The following is a 20,211-nucleotide window of genomic DNA, read 5'->3' on the forward strand; positions in this document are numbered from 1 at the left end:
AATGGCCTACAGACTGCCAATACAAGTACAAACATCAACAGTGGCCTATACACTGCCAATATAGTACAAACATCAACAATGGCCTACAGACTGCCAATACAAGTACAAACATCAATAATGACCTACATACTGCCAATATTAGTACAAACATCAACAATGGCCTACAGACTGCCATGATAAGTACATAGATCAAGTTGAGTGAGCTTGAACAAAACACTTGTATTGATAACTTTATCAGTGATGATTTAGGAGATACTGAAAAAAGGTGACAGTTTGTGTTGGAAAGGTTATCAAATTTTTGCAGACTAAACTGAGGGCCAACGTTTCAAACAAAGATATAGGCAAGGCATAATGCCTGATTAAACACGAAGAGGGCTCCAACAAACAAGTTATGAGCGAATACATCTCAAGTGTTAAAAACTAAAGTACACTGTGTCCTTACACCTTAAAAATAGGTTGCAGTGATCATTTTGCTATGTTTATATCTCAATCTCCTCATTACAGAACCGTAACCAGAGCAAGTAAATTTCTTTCTTTGGACCTTGTGATAATAGAAGCTACACAACTTTTGTATCGAATCTACTATTAATGCAGTCATTGGGTTGCAAACATTACCATTTCCTTTTCAGAATTCAATGAAAAACATTAAACCATTACTTGTCCTACAAGACTAAACTTTGATTACAGTTTATTTGCTTTTTGTTCAGAAAAAAATTATCCTGTTCTAATTTCTAAACACTAAATTTTTTGTCTGCTTTTATTCAAAATAGTAAGAAAACAGTAAACAGATTTCATCAGGTGAGAAATTGTTATTTTGATATGTTAAATTGCACAAGAAAAAGATTTCATCAGGTGACAAATTATCATTTCGACATGTTAAATTGCAAAATACTTTCAGTCTCTGATATTTTTAAGAAGTAGACATTTAAAAATTGAATACCTTTCATAGTCCCCATCATCAATGGCAGTACCAAATTCAACCAGTCCTTCATCCAAAGTATAAGCTATTGTGGTCACCCCCTCATTAACAATGACCTCAGTTTTTCCTTCATTCCTTTCCAGATCCACAATGTCACCCTGCAACAAGAAATTATCACTCTCTGAAAGACAAGGATCATTAACTAACAGCTTAAAATACGTAGTGAAATCTTGACGGCAAGACACTGATTAGCTTCAGTACCTGTGATCACTTAACTGTCATTAAAGTCCCAACAGAATTGCTGTAATTTACATAGATAAAAGCTTGTGATAGCTGGAACAGTTCTCCAAATGACCTCTTGAACTGAATTTGCATTCCCTTGATTTTCTTTGCAGAATTCGCTCATCCAGTCTTAATCCACTAACTGGCATCCTACAAATTCTTTACAATGATACAAACATTATTTCATTTTTTAAAATCAAATTTTGAGTATATTTTCACTGCTTTAAAGTTAAAATGTGTAAACTTCTTTATCTAAAAGAAACTGCCACCTAAATCATTATGCTACAAACAGTTTGCAATTCAGAACATTTCTAATAATAGCCTGATTTTACCAGAGGTCATTACCCTTACACTACTAGGGCTGCAATGATACACCTTGAGCTGTATCAAGGCATTTCCTGTTGTATCATGATAATACTGTGTTAATTTGAAACAATGGTATAAAATAATAACACTAGTACAAATTATAGTAAAATTATATGCTTTAATAAAAAAAAAACATGTACTGGAAAGGTACCTACATATGTCTTTAAGAAATGCAGTGAAATTTGATAACCATAAAAGCAAGTAAGTTTAAAATGTCTCAGCACAAACACATTGCAGTTGTAACAGCATTGTTTCTGTCATTGTGTACAATGTATTTTATGGACTGTACAAAGATAGATGGAATTGTTGCCTTTTCACTGAAACACTCTTCACTGTGGACATATGTGTCTTTGCAGACGTGTTCCTATTGACAAGACAGATGGCAAATTAGATTGGATGTATTTCCACTATGTTTGATGTTATATTTAGTTTGCATATGGCAATGCCACTAATAATTTCATTACTTTTTTTTTCTTTTCTTTAAAGTTCAAAATATTGCCAAACATGACAAATTATTATGGTAGAAGTGTCCATAAAAAACTTAATATTCAAACAAAATCCATAAATCATACTATACAACAAAGTTGTCCCACATATGGTCAATGGGTCAAAATTTGACCAGTGAAAGGTTTCTATCTGGCCCAACAACCTTTCCTAACTTGTGCCAAATGGTAGTGGAAAACATAGACCAAGTTTATAAATGCCTCACTGTGTGAGAAAAAAATTGCAATGTGGCCCATCATGCAATAAAGCTGGATATCCCTACTGTAAACTGTAACAATTTAGAAATCAATTACTGTTTCAGCATGTGATTTATCAAAGAAAAATAAATTTTATTCAACTTAACAAAAAAATTCTCTTTGAACCCTTTTAAAGAGTGTGTCATTGAGAACAGACTTCTTATATTATACATTCTCATAATGTCCTATAGGTTAGCCCCTGCTGTCTCCAACATGGTGGCCAATTATGGTATTTTTTCTAGTCTGTTAAATGCTGTGCAATCCACCGACATATGTCAAGAAAATGTATATCTGAAAAGTTACGAAAGTTCTAATTCTAACTAGAATCTACTTTGACCAGTACTGTTATACAGCAGTAACAGATGAGTTACAAAATAAAATAATCTACATGAAATACCTTTAGTGGGAACATGGTCACTCTCTCGGGTGATTCTATGTTGTACCAGACACACAGGTTGCCACGGTTTTGTCCTACAACCACATCACTACCTGGTACCCACTTAAAGAATTTAAAAAAAGATACTACTTTTGATGCAAGGGTAATAATGTAAATAATAGCATAATAAAATCTGATCTGAAACATTTGGATGTATTTGTATCTATTCTTGTTCACTACCGGGGAGAACACATAGTATGAAAAATAAATTTCAAAATTAGAATTTCTTTTACATGATTGATAGGAAAGTAATATGCAAGAACCGTTAAAAAAGAAGTCATGAAAACTAATCCAACAGTTTGAGTAATAAATGTTATTCCAGACTTGAACATTTTACTCCAAATCTAGCATTCAGATTGGTTAAAATAATATTTTCAAGTAAGATCTGAGTTGATGAAAAGTTTTATGATAGTGGGACCTGCACCTACTGAATTTTTTGTTGTTGTTGTTGTTGTCGGGTTTAACGCCATTTTTTCAGCACACGATAGGCTATATATGGCGGCCAGTATTAATGGTGGAGGAAGAACCCGGGAAAACCCCGGAAAGAACCACCGACCCACGAGAAGCTACTGGCAAGCTTTCTCACATATCCACATTGGCTGAATCTTAGACTCGAACCGCCGCAGACAGAGGTGAGATGGCAGTGATCCATAACGAAGAGCGCTTTAGACAACTCGGCCACTCGGGGCCCCACTGAATTTTTTAATTGACTGCTGGATTAACACCCACTCCCATCCAATTTTTACATCACCCACTCAACAATAAACAGTTTTAGACCCAGATTTGTGGTTGACTACTGTGCCAGCAGATTTGCAGGGTTTTCAATAGCTATATTGTTTAAAATTTGAAAACTATGAACACCCTGATCTGCCAGCGGCACACTGTTTGCCAACCTAATTATCCAGGTCTATACTGTTCATAGACAGGCACATGTTATTCTATGGGTAAATACCATAAGACAAACCCTTAAATAATCTTTTAGTGATTTCCTTCAAAATTCATTCAGCAAAAGTTCTGACAGAACTGTCCCACTAGCTTTACAAGGCAAAATAAAATGCTTAAAAAGGTGCAATTAGGATAGAGAAAAAGTATGGAAAATATTCCAAAAATAAATCCTACCTGGACATAGGAACAGTAGTTGAGAATGGTAGTCCTCTGTTGTGATTCTACATCATATAAATTGAGCTGAAAAAGAAATGAAAATAAACACAAGAGCTATTAATGATAGGTACATTGTAAAGGGTGCTGCATAGTACAATCTGCTTGGCATCGCTTTAAAGAGAGTAACTTATGTTGGGAAGCAATTTAAGGAGAATGGGCATTCAGGAGTCATAACTTCTCTAAGAAAGATTTGAGATTTTACTGGATAACTTATTTACTGTGTAACATTTGCTGTTCAAAGGTTCCATAAAAACAAGTATATATAAAAATTAAACATATACATGATGACAGCACATAAAAAGAACATAAAAGGTACATAACAGACATAAAATCTGAGTCTTTCAAGGTCTCATTTATACAAAGCTGCAGGCGAAATCTGGTTGAAATCCAACAAATATTGGTAAAGAAAGGGACAAAAAAAAAAACTAAGGTGGACAATCAGGGGGCCATAACTCCTTTAAAGGTCACAAAACACTAGAAATCAAACTAGTTAAAAGTCTTATCATCATAAAGTTGCATGCTATATCTGATTTAAATCCAAATATCCATAGCAATATAAGCGGCAGAAATAAATATTAGATGGATGGAAAATCAGGGCTATAACTCCTCTAAATAATGCATGGAACACTGGAAATCAAAGTCATTCAAAATCTAATTAATAGAAAACTACATTCCCAATTTGGTCAAAATCAAACAGTCATTGGAAACAATTCTTTGGAATCATGGAAGTAAAATGCTTTCAAGGCCTGAAAAACATAAAGCCACACCTGAAATTTGCTTGAAATCCAAGAATCTTTGGTAAAGTTATGGCACAGAAAAGGTAACAGAAAAAGCTGGAAATCTCATTCTTTTGAGGACTTAACCATATAAAGCTGCATACCAAATATGGTTACAATGTGACAGCTCCCACCAAAGCTATTTTGGAAAACAAAATTGTTGATCACTTCATAAAGTTCAAGGATGGTCTGTATCAAACAGGGTTCACCAATTAACCATGAGACTTTCAAAAAAGTAAAAATGAACACCTGTTTTGGAGTAAATGTATGATATGGTACAACTGTTTTGGAGTCGCATGATACAGTACAACTGTTTCGGAGTCAATGAATGATATGTTAAGACTGTTTTGGAGTCATTGTATGATATTGTACAATTGTTTTGGAATCATTCTATGATATAGTAGTGCCCTCTCTGGAGTATTTATATGATTTGGTACAATTGTTTTCAAGAGGAAGTCATTCTGTGATAGTTTTGTTTTTCGTATTATAAATAATAGCCACACTGGATTGTATTCAGGTTTTCCACCCAGTTGCTAAGAAACATTCACACAAACTTTCATCAAACCTGGCTAGCTATTTTGACAAAACAAAACTGTTGATCACTTCATAAGGTTCAAGCATGGTCCGTACCAAACAGGGTTCAACTATGAACCATGAGACTTTCAAAAAGGTATTAAAAAAACTTAAGTGCAAAACCTAAACATTTTTGAAGGTAAGAAAAATGATAAACATATCTTCTATAAAAATGGTATCAATGTCTACTACACATGTTAAGATTTAACAGATGAACCATAAATATTTGCACTCCGACATATAATTTGTTAGATCTTGGAAACAAGGAGCTAATTATTAATTCCTTACCTTCATCCTCTTATCTCTGAACAACAGTTTTTTTCCAGTCTCATTCAGCTGAAAGAACATTCAAGTGTTACATTCATTTTATGACAAACTTAAAAAGTATTCCAAAATCAACCGAATGTTAATACTGAAACAGTCAGCCATTTGACTTTCATGGGCCATAAATACATAACTCTAAGTACAAACTGCCTGCTGTAAAGCTGCCCCCCACTGCCATTTGAAATAGTGTATAGTAAATGTATCTGATTATACCAAAAGAATAAAATGTTTATCAATTTAATCATGTGGCAAAAATTAATGTTAATTCAGCATTATATTAACAGTTATGACAACTTTCCAGGTGATCACATTTAACAGTTCAGAGATACATTTAGGTCCTACAATGTATCTTGTATAGTTTATGCCTAAACAGAAAAATGGAACTGATACAAGGTTGATTACAAAATTGCAAAAAGGTATGAAACATGACAATCACCAAAAAATATAACAAAACTGAAAAAAATTATAATCTCAACAGACCCTGCAATCTTTCAAAACTGGAACTGTTTTACATTAAAAATACCGTTCTACTGCTATACATGGTAGTTTAATTGAATGAGAACTAAGGAAGTGTATTACCTTTTCTACACATACAATGTGCTTTCCTGGCTCTTGATAGTAGTACTAATCTTTATAACATGTTTTATTTTCTTGATTATTTACAGAAGAGTTTCAAACATTTATAGATGAAAATATAGGAAATTTCAACTGTCATCAGCTGAATGTGTTGTTAACCCAATTTTTATTAACCTCATTTGACAGCACAATATTACCAATTATGTACAAAAAGTTGTAAAATAAGGCACATTAGCATGCATTTGCAGTAATCAAAATAAATTTCATTTCTCAGTATATTAAACCCCAAATTCCATCTAATACATGGGTAAGGGCTTACAAATGTATCTTGTCATCTTGTACTTACATGTGGTGACTGAGGATGGACAAGTCACTTGCTAAGGATGGACAAGTCACTTGTTCAACATGCTATCCAATCAGATGAGTGGCAATTTTAAGGAGAGTAATTATTATGTAGTGATGGATGAGTACAATTTAGTAGGACATGTCAAAGTTACAAGTCATTTGACATGCATGTTAGATAAAATTATGTCTATACTGCAAGTTTAGTCTTCCATTGTGACTTTAATTACAACCCAACTTGTAAACTCAAGTCTAGATTTATGAGAGATAAGTTGATTATCAAATATCAATAGTTGTTTTAGCACAAAACTAAAAGTTATATAACTCTATGGCTCATTGTAAAGCATTCTTATCACACAAAATGTTTCTAACACTTTTCCAACTAAGTTTACAAGTGTAATGTTCTACATTTTTGTCCCAATTTAACCCCAATTTTGTCTACTTCAAAAACTTATATTGCTTGAACTGCCAAATTGATTATGGTTTTGAAAAAAAGGCAAATTCGTCCAAGTCTTGTGTTTTGTATTGAAGTGACAGATAAGGCATGCATGATTGATAACAGTAGACAAAACTAATGATGTTCACTGGGAGGGCATAATGTTTATGTTCAACATAATAACAACATCTGCTTTAATAAGCACACAATCTCTCTTTGGTTAACGCTCCCACAAAAGTATCTATTATTAGGGTACATGTATAGATTCTAGCATACCATTTTGAATGAAAACTGATGCTAAAAAACACATAGAACATTGTAGTTTTCTTTAAACTTACTAACATGTATGCCTCGTGATTCCTAACATCATAATTTTGAGGTTTAAATCAATTCTGATGCCTCACATCTTAAATTTGATTTCTAAATAATGATGCCTCACACCTTAATATTTAGGTTTAAATCAATTCTGATGCCTCACACCTGAATTTGAGGTTTAAATAAATTCTGAAATGGATTTGTTATATTGAAAATGATTACGTTGGGGGAGAGAATATTCTTCAGAAATGAAAAGTTAACATCATAACCCAAGACTCTTCTAATATGTATGTATACAAGATGGGTTATTTTACAGCATCTGGTTGTACTTATTCTAATGAATTTAACCCATGTGAAATTGTCCCAAATAAATTTTTAAGCACACGGTAGGGATATCATGTCAAACATGGCATGTTACACAGAGGTTAGAATTACCTTAAGTAACTGGCATAAAATTCATGTAAAACACAACATGTTATGCAAAGGTTAGAATTACCTTATGTAGCTGGTATAAAATTCATATAAAACATGACATGTTATACCAAGGTTAGTTACCTTAGGCAGCTGATATAAAATTCATGTAAAGCATGATGTTACATGAAAGTTAGAGTTACCTTAGGTAACTGGCATAAAATTCATGTAAAACACAACATGTTATGCAAAGGTTAGAATTACCTTATGTAGCTGGTATAAAATTCATATAAAACATAACATGTTATACCAAGGTTAGAGTTACCTTAGGCAGCTGATATAAAATTCATGTAAAGCATGATGTTACATGAAAGTTAGAGTTACCTTAGGTAACTGGCATAAAATTCATGTAAAACACAACATGTTATGCAAAGGTTAGAATTACCTTACGTAGCTGGTACAAAATTCATATAAAACATGACATGTTACACCAAGGTTAGAGTTACCTTAGGCAGCTGATATAAAATTCATATAAAACATGACATGTTACACCAAGGTTAGAGTTACCTTAGGCAGCTGATATAAAATTCATGTAAAACATGTCGTTACATGAAAGTTAGAATTACCTTAAGTAACTGGCATAAAATTCATGTAAAACGCAACATGTTATGCAGAGGTTAGAGTTACCTTAGGCAGCTGATATAAAATTCATGTAAAGCATGACGTTACATGAAAGTTAGCGTTACCTTAGGTAGCTGGTATAAAATCTAAGCTAACTCCTACATAATCCAGTAGCAAATTTCTTAGCACATGACAATTTTATTTTACCTAGCATGTATTCTGTCTCTGCCATTTAAAAAGTTTCATTTAGTGCATGTTGTCTGCTATTATCTTTGGTTGAAAAAAAATGACACAAAATTGATCCATATCTCAAGGAATCTTTTCAAAGAAACCAATTTTCATCAGTACATGCTCATTGTCATTGTGAAGGTGCTTACAAGAAAATTCATGGGAATTTCAGAAAATACTGAATCAACATTTTTTTAAATGTAGATGTTAGACTTAATCCTCACCAGGAGAAATATGTGAAAAAACAAGTTTTTATCAGTAAAATTTTATTCTCATTTCACTGGTCTTTTTAGAAAACATATTTACACACAGATTGAAAATCCCTAAAAATCCACTTACCCACTCATGCATGTACTGAAAAGTTTTACTCAGCCCTTAAAAATCCATTTACCCAGTCATGCATGTACTGAAAAGTTTTACTCATCCCTTAAAAATCCATTTACCCAGTCATGCATGTACTGAAAAGTTTTACTCATCCCTTAAAAATCCATTTACCCAGTCATGCATGTACTTAAAAGTTTTACTCATCCCCTAAAAATCTGACTCAGATATTATTGAAATAAGAAAGCTGACAATTTTAATGATGTAAATTTTATTAAGTGAAAAGCCGTTTCTGAAATTTACATGACTCTTCTAACACCAGTTGTAAGTAATTAAAAACTGACACCTGTTGTCTCTCCATCTGGTATGCATTTACTAAGGAGTGGCAGTGAAGTTCTTGCATGTGCCAGACCAAAACAGATATGACAAAAACATCCAGTAGAAAGCATGAACTCTCAGTGAACAAAGTCAGCATTATTCCCCATCAAACATCATCCTTTTCATTAAAGACTTCTTGTTTTGCTGGTTTTAATAATATATTTTAACACATGAATGGATAAAAAATACCAAGGAATGAAAGATAAGTGCCTTTCCCAAGGACACACAAAGGCAGCTGATCTGGGATGGACTGGGTGCTTATCAAACCTGCAACCCCAGATTATGACCAACTGACCAATCTTGTCTCACTTTAACTGAAATGAAAAAAAAACTAGTCAGCCTGAACCAACCCAACTGACTGAAATTTTTCACTCACCATTTTGAATTAGGGGAGTGAATTTTTTTTTAAACTCCTGTTATTGGACTCTTCAGTAGTTAGCAAAATCATGAAACAGCAAATCTTCTCAATGGAACTATTTCTTATGAACCCTGACTTACCTCAAGCCAGTCAATCTTAGAATCATGGCCAATCTGTCCAATGTTCAGTCCTGTCACAAGGTCCACTGAAATGAAAATGTTTAATGACAATAATGATTATATTTGTATGTGCATGATATACTCAAATAAAGAAACAATAAGCCCTGATAATCTATCCTGATTATCTATTAATTCTTTAATCTAAATAAATGGTATGGATGTCAAAATAGTATAACATCATCATTATTGTTTTCACCAATTTAAAGAATGTGAGATAGTCCCAACATAAAGGTTTCATTAATGAAATATACATTTTATGTGTATTGATCTTACTACATTGTTAGTACAGCCATGGATAGTATTTTTCCCAAAGGACTTCCTAAACTTTTCTTAGGCTGCCTAAAGTTTTCATGGAGTATTTTGTCTTACTGAAAATAAACCTGTTTCATATGTTAACTTTTGTTAACTACCAGTGTTGAATGTCAGATGACAAATTAAATTGTATCCAACTTTATTTATTTATTCCTTAATTTTAGACAAAATGGTAAATAATATGAAATTTCTCAATTCATAAAGTGATACATTGTATTCCATTTAAGTCTGTATAACTCATATAAATTCAAGGATATTGCAACATAATAAGAGAAAAATAATTTTGGAGATTCACTTTCTTTGTTACACATCTAATAATTTCATGCTAAAAAATTTGTGATTTAGAGTAGCTGCAAATCTAAATTTCCTTATTATGATCACCCAAAACTCCAAATTACCAGAATCCATTTAATGTCTTCTAAGAAGTTTTGGATGACTGACCCTTGACTTTCTTTCAAAGTGGAATGTCTGAACAAGTAGGTGGAAAGTGATGAAAATAAATTGTTTCTTTGGCACAGGATAAGTTGTTAAAATCATGTTATATCCATGTGTATGATTCAAAAGCGATCCTTTTTTTCAAAAATATTGAAACATTTACTGATTCTAAAACGTTTCTATTTTTAAATAGCTATGGGTTCAACCAATCCAAGATTAATTAAAAATGGATGGGTTGGTGTGTACTTTTCTGCACTCATATTAGCTGACTATCTACTAAAATCCATTAGTAAGAAAAGGCCATTACCAAGAACAATAAGAGAAAAGTGTACCCTGTCACTAACTGTCCATAATAAATAATAGCTGAATAAGTACTTAAAACTTCAACAAAGTTACATATGTTGAAGAGCACACACTCATCTTTTAAATACACAAAGAAAAATGTGTGTTGGTATGTGATTTTTAAAAAAGTTTGAATCAGTTATTGCGGTCACACTAGTTCTCAGCAATAGAAAGCCTGTACAGTCAATTTATGGCAGTCATAACTGCTACAGATTTCTGAAGCTTTTGCACAATCGTTATTAACTTTATGACATTCTTTTATAGAAGTGATATTGATATTATTAAATCATAAAAAACCTTATTCAATTTTATTGTTTAATCACTAGCTGAAGTTGTTACCTCATCAATTTACACCCAATCTCTACAATACCAATAAATATCAATTGATGTCCTTTCTGTGACATCACAGTAGAACAATCACATCATTTTGAGCTGCATCCCAAGCACTGATTTTATAAGAGTGAACACCTTTAAAGAGCAGGAACAGCGCTGTCATTTAATACACTTACTTTGCATACATGTGGTTCTGGTTTCAATCACATGTGATGGCAGAAGATCAGTTTTCTGATCTGTTTCCACCTTATAAATAATTTTGACTCTACAACATGGCTATACAGACAATTTGATTATTAAACAATGTTCTATTATTGTTAAAAAATTAATCAAACTTTATTTTACATCTCAATTTATTGATTGCACTGTTTGACTTCAAGAATGGTATGTAATATGACCAGAAGTTGTAGATTTTGAGTATTTATCACTAATGATGATCTTTTAAAAGACCATACTTCACACAATTCCTTAACGATTTTGTTTTTAATTTTCTTACTGAAAAAGAAATGTACTCACTGATGGCAATGGTTTTGAGATCCATGAGGTAGGCTATCTTCTTGTTATTCGACACACCTCTCTGTCTTCTCTCATTCAGCCGGACACTATTGGAAGAAAAAAACATGTTAGATAGTGTGCTGAATTCAGTAACTACAAACTGAAACCAGTCTGCTCTCCATCTGGTAAGCATTTGGTAGCATAAAAAAGTGAGATCAAAGTGATGAAAAGAAACTGAAAACAAACACTGTAGAAAGTATGGAGTTTCAACCCAACAATATTTAAATTGCTGGTTCCTCCAATTCTGTGTAATTGTTTATAAAAAGAAATTATTTACTAGATATTTTGCAAGTTCTAACCTTAACACTTCTCAAAACATTTTTGTTAAAACAAATGTACAACCTGAAAAGGTGAGGATTCATAAACTCTGTCCGAACACAGCCAAGGATTTCGTTTGTCCCATACTCAACAAGAGAAAGCTCCCCAGCATTGAAAATCATGCACACCTAAAAAAAATAACAAAAATGATGACATGTGTATAATTTTGTCAAAACACATTATAAACAACAAGAGTTGTCAAGTACACAACGCGTAAATCAAGTGATTTACAATGAACAAGAATTAAACATCCCATTATCTGACAAAATCTGGGCTTGCTGCATTTCATGTACAAACTTTAAACACATACCCACACTCAACTCAAATTTTGTAACCTAATCATTTGTATTATATATGAAGGAAACATTTATAAAAACCACAGTTTACAAACAAGTATGTCATAATAAGTAAAATCAAAGATTTGTTTCTTCCTACACATTTGTAAAGATTCTGAGGTAAACATTTCTGTGTAAGTGCTTAATTTGAAAAGTTTATGACAGTGGAACCTGGATTCACAAAACTCAGTTGCAAAATTTATCTTTACATCAAGTAACTATGTAACAATCTTCTGAAAATGCATCATTACACTGCTGACATACTGGATACTGTATATGATCCATAAAACCAAAGGTAACATAAAGAGAGTGTGATGCCATCTACATTTGCAAGAGACAAAGAAACTACAGGAAAATAAATAACATACCATATACACAGAAAAATCTTTGTTCCAAACAATGAAAAAACCTATATGTATGTAATGTATAGAACTGGAATGACCAAGCATTCATTCCTTTTTTCCAGCAATGTATATAAAGTGTGATTATATTTTAAAAAAATAGTGAGGAAACAAACTTATTCAGGAGTATGGGGAAAATAATACATCAATGCTGTGAACTTACATTCTCATTGTCAAAGTAGTACTTCTCATTGCCTCCTGAGCCCTGCCATGTAACCTGAAAATAATGTTAAAGTGGAAATATCTATTACTGTGACAAAGTGCATTAAAAAATCAACTGCTTGTCAAACACCATCATTCTTGCTCTAATTTATAAATTGTTCTTTTCTAATTTGCTCATTTTTATTGAGAAACTAATTCTTGGAGTAAAACGTGATTCTTTGATACTGATCTGATTAAGAGTAAATCCACTACCTCACAAATTCATTGCTCCCAAGTTATAAATGAATGTGTCAGGACAACGAGTCTGCTAGGATATTAAGACTGTCTAGGATGTGGCAGACATGGATGTGAATCTGTTAATGATAACACAACCAGATAAAAACCCAAATCAGAAGGCAGAGGTCTATGGACTTTTATTTCCTTTACAACCTGATGTACAGTTGACTTGTCAGACAAAATGCCTTTTTCCAGCCATCTCCTGTCACGATCAAATGGTATTCACTATAAACTTTATTTCCTGGAGAATGATGCATCTTCTCAGGGACAAAGATCACTCACTCCTTGGAAAAAGAGCAGGAGGTGGGATTTCCAGCTGGCATCTGAGTAAATCATGATTTCCAGCAGTTAATCATGCAGTGTGATAGCATGGTGGTTGAAGTGAGGTCCTCCTATTGGTTGAAATGAGACCTCATATACCTTGATCATTTGCTCCTGATGGCAAAGTTTTGGCCACCACTTTTATGGAAACAAATCTGTAGGTATATCATGACAAGCAAGAAAGAAACCAGGGATTTCATATCTTGGTACAAAGTTTGCTCAAACTGTGCTCTTAGAAAATTCAAAACAATGGCATACACAAGTGAAATTAGCCAAGTATTGTGCTGAGCTTACTGTTTAAGTGGATGGAGAAAATTGCCAAAAATGACCATATCATTTGCATTTAAATGAACACCTGAAACTTATAAAAAATCAAGCACTGAGTTAAACTGAATAGACCATAAGGCATGAAATTACAATGGCACAAATCGGCTTTCTGCATGATGATGTTTGACAACTTAAGTGCAATATATTCATCTATGAAGAAGAGAAGAAGAAAAGATTAAAAAAACAGAAGTATTATACATCCCTGCAGTTTAAAAACTCTCAAGAATTGTTTAGTGATGAAAAAGGCATTATAAGCCTCTTCTAAATTGTTCTGACGAGACAAGAGTGGAAACAGTAGCTAACTACTCATGGCATTTGGTGCCAATTCCTCTAAGTGGAGACTACTCTATACTGACTCCTAGGTCAGCAAGCAGACAACTTTTTAGTCACTTTTGCGGCTAAAATAAAGCCAAAGAATGTAGGGAATGTCATCTCAGGTTGTAAGAGCTGGATCTGATAGGTAATGGAAGTAGTCTTAATTATGATCAAATAATAAATCTGAAGAAGAATGGTCTAACTTTTGCCCATTTCTAAGCTTATTATTTAACCTGTCATAAGGTTGCAATAATTAAATATTTATATTTAACAAAAAAATGATTTCATTATATATTTAATTAAAGCATCTTTACTTACAACATGAAAATCTCCCTACATGTGATGGCACACAGCAAAAGAGTATATTAGTTTTTCATACTAATTTTCCATTTTTTTAGTTTGGGAATGTATCAGTCGTATAGGTGATTACACTATGTTGTGTTGCCTTTCTGAATTTCTAACACTGCAATTATTAACAGTCTTATGATTCTGCTTGAATATTTAATCTTAAAATAATAATTCTTTGAGAAGTATTGAGTTTCTCAGTCTGACAAGCATAACAATGGAATTTATTTTTATTACTGATCTGATATCTTAAAAGATCAAAAAACCTAATAACAATGGTTCTGCTTCACAACTAACTACAATGGTAGATAAGAATAAAGTGCACTATGGAAGTTAGTTGTGTGTGTGATTTGGGTTTTTAACGTAGCATTTAACAATTTTTCAGTCATATTGCTAAGATGTTTGCAGTGTGACAGTTTATAGTGATGTCTAGCACTGAGGCATCATGCCGCAGACATGTACCATGATGTCCCACTCAGTCACATTATCCTGACACCAGGCTGACCAATCCTCTGACACCAGGCTGACCAGTCCTAACACTTACCTCTTAATGCTGAGCACCAAGTGAAGCAGCTGTTAGTACCAATTTTGTAAGTCTTTGGTACGACATGGCACGACCTCCCACATCCGAGGCAGATGTTCTAACCATTAGGCCACCGGAGCGGTCAGGAAGTTAGTTCAAGACATTCAGAAAAGTATGCAAAACAGATATATTTACCTCACTCAATTTATTAGAGCTTAAATCTCCAAGAAGCAGCGTGTCTGAAGTATGAGCCACAAGGTAGCGATCCTTGCCCATAATTCTGACTTCATCAATCTCGTAACCAAAGTGAGACTTCAGGACAATCCTAGAACCGGAGCTGATATTCTTTACTATGACCTGGCTGAGGCCCACGTGTGTAATCTCGTACTTGTTTTTGTAGATTGTACGTTTCAAACAGCAGTCAAAAAGCTCAACACCTCCACAAAGAGTGCCCTGAAAATTAGAAATTAGATAAAGAGTGAGCAATTTGATATTAGGGAGAAAAATCATGAAAAGTGTCATAGAAAGTCCATCTTTTACTCTGCAGACTCATATCTTGGTTTACATTGTGTTTCATGCATCAATCTTGTGCTTTAATGGTCTAAAACAGTGGCATGGCTTTGGTAAACATGGAAACATATATTTGATCAGACAAGTAAAACTGACCAAGTATTAAAGTAACCTCTGAAACTAAGTTTTGCAGAAAAGTATATTTCTCTAATATTTACCTGATCATAAAACATTAGAAGCACATCCACTACCTGGCAAATCCAGCACCTCCAAGCTAAAACATATGGCTGCCAAGTCTTTAGCTTGTTTTGGCAACAGAGGTGACAAAAGGTTGTACTTGGACAGAGTGATTAGTGCCAAAATCTGTTTAATATTATCAATTACTACCAAAGCATTTGTGCACTTTTTCTGGGATGTAACTGCAGGGAGGGCATAATGAGGGTGTGTGCATATTATGATGAAACATATTTTACTTTAAAAACTGATATCTTCAAATGCATTATGTGAGGAGAATAGATCACATGGAGAATGGATAACCTACTTACCATGGAGATGACCCATAATCCAGTCTCCAAATATACACAAAACAGCTTAAAGTTTCATGGTTGTTGTTGGGTTTAATGCCATTTTTCAGCAAAAGATAGGCTATACATGGCGGCCAATATTAATGGTGGAGGAAGAACCCGGGAAAACCCCAGAAAGAACCACCGACCCATGAGTAGCTACTGACAAGCTTTCTCACATACCAACATAGGCCGAACCCGCAACTCGAACCCATGCAGACAGAGGTGAGATGGCAGTGATCCGTAACGGAGAGCGCTTTAGACCACTCGGCCACTCGGGGCCCCTTAAAGTTTCATGGAGATTCAGATTAGGATTAACACATGGATGTATTTTAGTAATAAAACTGTAGCTCCTGCCGATCCAATGCAAGAAGAGTAACCAATACCATATGAAGCTACGTGTACTAAATGACCTGTTAAGGCAGCCTAATGTACTGCAGGTCAAACGGAGTACTTTAGAATGAAGGATATGGTAAGGCAGCATTTTGTGCTGCTGGTATAGCTTCTAATAGGTCAAAGTGAGTACTTCAGGATGAAAGGCCTTTCACATAAGAGTTGAGAAAGCCATCTCTGACCTCCATTCCATGTCCTTGATGACAATTAGAAAGCAGTTGCAGTAGAATGCTATACCTGTGGTCACCACCTTAGCCTTGTAAGTGATATGCATTAGAAATTCAACTGGGCTTAGGTCAGTTACTTATGGGCTGAGTGGATAACCCATAATTTCCAGGATGACAAACCCTGAGTGGAAAAACTCCTTTCCTTCTTTGAGTGGTAAGAACAAGCAAGATCTTATCTATTTTGTCCGCTCAGATTGTTTCAGGTATCACTTCAGAGCCCTGATAGGGTTATGTTGACACCCTAGAAAAAAGGAACCAAAAGAGACAGCAATGTCAAGATGAAAAGCTGATCCCAAAGAGTGGGACTCTGTTCTTGGCAATGAAAGCAGGTTCTGTCATGATGGAACCTGAACCCATGTGGCACAGCTGATAATCTGAACAGGCTGACAAAGTCTGAATTTTGACTGGTTCTGACTGCTGTAGCTAAGTTGACTAGAAAGTAGGTCTAATAATGGAATGTGTTTTACAAGGTGCCTTAATCAACTATTCCATTCTGAAAAGGCAAACAACAGTTGATACAAGTCAGAATTTGCCAGGAAAGTGAGATCTTTTTGCCTGCCTTACACCTTCCCTTCCATGGGGGTGAAATATGTCTGAGATCTTAATTGTGATGGAAGCCAACTTTTTATCAAAGAACATTATAGGAACTGCTGGTTGTAATGTTGATTACTGACTATATCATGCCAAGGAAATAGTAGCTAAGTCTTTCCAGAGGACACACCATGGCAGCCAGCCTGGGTTGTCCAATCCTGGTATCAAACCAGCTACCCTTGGATTAAAAGTTACACTCTGCTACTCAGTTACCATAGTCTCCAGAGTTTACGAGGAAGTTCGCTATATAAGATACTGAGGCATTAAAGGAGAGATGTGCCCTGCTCAACACAGCTGGAAGAAAACCCTCCATTTACTATCATCGATTGCCAAAGTGGTGGGCCATCTTGCTCAAACAATTATATCTTCCACATGTTCAGAAAGGTGCTTCTTGCCAAGAGGCTTGTTTGATATGAACCAGGTGTGCATGTTTAGACACATGCCAACCAAAACAGTGGTATAAACATAATTTTTGCTCATATAAGTGGCAAAAAAGCATAATCTGAGCATAATCAATACATATGTATTACTAGTATTAATAGTACCCCATCTTTGTTGAGGCTATGACATCATAGCTAATATATCACATGCCACAATTACAGTATACATATGAAAAATGTACACTGAATTCTACTAATGACCTGGATTGCATATCAAGTTGTGTTGAGCAGAGCACATCTCTCCTTTAATGCCTAAGTATCTTATACAGCTAACTTCCTTGTAAACTGTGCAGGCTATGGTACCTGGTCAAAATACTTGGCAAAAATGGAGAAAATAATCCATGCGGATAAGAACCAGAATACGAACACAAAACACACCGAAACGTTATTTAAATTCAACACTCACTTTAAATAGTCCACATCACTAACTTTTGCCAAATGTCAGTTAAGTCCACAAATTCTGCAATGGGCACAATGAAGTACTCAATCCAAGTACTGTATTGCTTCCAGGGCCATAATATCCAATAGGCACAATAGGACCTAAGAACACCATGTTAATGAAAATTGTATACCTAGGGCCTACGAAAACCGTTACTAAAATGTGTACATCAGTGTGCCTAGGGTCTACAAATTTGTAAAGTGGTGTTGATTTGTCCTTTTTCTGACCAGACATGTTTTCAAGCTTATAAAGACAATCTGTTCTAAGAACTTTCATCCATCTGTCAAACTGTAAAAGCCTGTTTTGTATAGTATTTGGTGCCATTTTCTTTAAAAGTTCAGACTGGTCCACAGACTATTTTGACTGAATATAATGAAACTGCAAGGCAAAGTAAAAAATTAAAGAACCCTATCTGTTTTCTTGGAAATGGGTCATACACAGCTGCTATAAATTGAAAATTTGGAACGTACATGTAGATGTATGATGGGCAAATTAGCTCTTATGCTATTCTTATGCAGCAATCATTCTTTTTAGAATATTCTCAAATTTTTATCAAGAATGGAATGCTAGGTCTTCCAAGGATGTTGGATCAAGGAAAGAAGATGTTGCTTGTTGTGTGTACTCAAAATTGTACAAATAGAGTGGCTAAATAAAACCTGCAAAGATGGTGAAGTGGGGTTTTGGGGACAGTCAGCAAAGATATTAATCTGCTCATCATCGGCCACAGTGATCTCCAGGTATTCATTTGTGTCACCAAAAGGTCAAAAGCAGGAACCAGGAGTCCAGGAATAGGGAGTTGCTGCTGCCATTACCAGTTCATGACAGAGCTGGTATTAGTGATCAACATGTTCAGTGCTGGTTCATGATGCTTCTACAAATCCAGTACTGGATATGTACCAGGCTGCAATAGAAGTGGGTTCTGTAGTGGACCTGTTTGGAACCAGTCCATGATGCTTCCATGTTCTAGATAGTGTAGGAGAAAGATTTATCCAAACCAGTGCCAGTGATACTAGACATACATGACAGAGCTGTTCCTGGACCTGTATTTGGGAAGAGAGGTTACTCTAACTGGTCCCCATTATAGACAGAACATGTTCTGGCTGTGAAAGATCTGGAAATAAAGCTTAAGTAAAGTATTGACTATTAAGGGAATCCTCACAATAGTCAATACTGGGGTCTGTATGAGGTGACAGATTACCTAGGAATGGTTTAGGTGTTCTGTCAAACTATGCCAGTACTGTCCTAGTAGTCTGTTCCATTATGGAATAAACTATTGTGGCACTGTGGACTGGGCATTCTGAGAAAACTGATTACTGTACCCAGTTCCAGTTGTAGATGGTGTAGGGTGAAGTGCTGGAGCTGAAGATGGGAGTTTGAATGTGGCTCACTTCTGGTGTCAGTTGCATAACATTTTTAATATTTTTTCTCAGATTAAGGTTTATAACTGTCTATTTATGGTTATTCAAACAAGTTTAGAATCTTCCTGAAGATAAAGAAACCAAATAGGAAACATACTGATATTTTATGATTGTAAACTGAAAGTTTTTTCATTCTTGGAAAAAAGAATTCAAAATTCATTAAATTTGAGAGAATCTTCACATTGTCATCACATATAAAATGAGAATCTGTTCCAGTGAATCTGAAGATATAACTTCATTTTAATTCTTGATATCTGCTGACATTATGTAAAATATTAATTTTTGCTATCTCAGCATTAAGATATTTAAAACTATCAACTTGAGCAAGCACATTTGACTTGAGAAATTTTGTGAAACTGGGGCCTAAAATCTATGTCCAGTACTGGCCATAAGAAGAATGATCAGCACAATAAATACCAGGGCCTATATGAGGTGAAAGCTTGTCCAGAATTTGTTACTGTGGGCCGCTGTAACATGAAGATAATGATAGGGTACAAAGCTCTATCTGTACAGGTTAAACATATTATACACCAATTCAATTTATGCTCTTGAATTTTGATACCATTGATTATGAAGAAATAATATTTA

The 20,211-nt window shown here is 34.4% G+C and overlaps 1 protein-coding gene across 1 annotated transcript in view; it reads right to left on the reverse strand.

The window, feature by feature from the left end:
• Positions 1-20,211, reverse strand: part of LOC149807249 (intraflagellar transport protein 172 homolog) — a 128,903-nt gene that overhangs the window by 89,581 nt on the left and 19,111 nt on the right. Inside the window, exons 9-17 of the mRNA XM_089964023.1 lie at positions 15,238-15,495; positions 12,937-12,990; positions 12,062-12,165; positions 11,681-11,766; positions 9,704-9,768; positions 5,542-5,589; positions 3,863-3,928; positions 2,705-2,806; positions 941-1,077 (exon numbers count right to left, since the gene is read on the reverse strand). Of these exons, the coding sequence (XP_089820149.1) occupies positions 941-1,077; positions 2,705-2,806; positions 3,863-3,928; positions 5,542-5,589; positions 9,704-9,768; positions 11,681-11,766; positions 12,062-12,165; positions 12,937-12,990; positions 15,238-15,495 (920 nt within the window). The remainder of the gene's footprint in view (positions 1-940; positions 1,078-2,704; positions 2,807-3,862; positions 3,929-5,541; positions 5,590-9,703; positions 9,769-11,680; positions 11,767-12,061; positions 12,166-12,936; positions 12,991-15,237; positions 15,496-20,211) is intronic.

Source organism: Sinohyriopsis cumingii, chromosome 1 (assembly GCF_028554795.1).
Source record: "Sinohyriopsis cumingii isolate HCF-2022 chromosome 1, ASM2855479v2, whole genome shotgun sequence".
NCBI classification, from domain to species: domain Eukaryota; kingdom Metazoa; phylum Mollusca; class Bivalvia; order Unionida; family Unionidae; genus Sinohyriopsis; species Sinohyriopsis cumingii.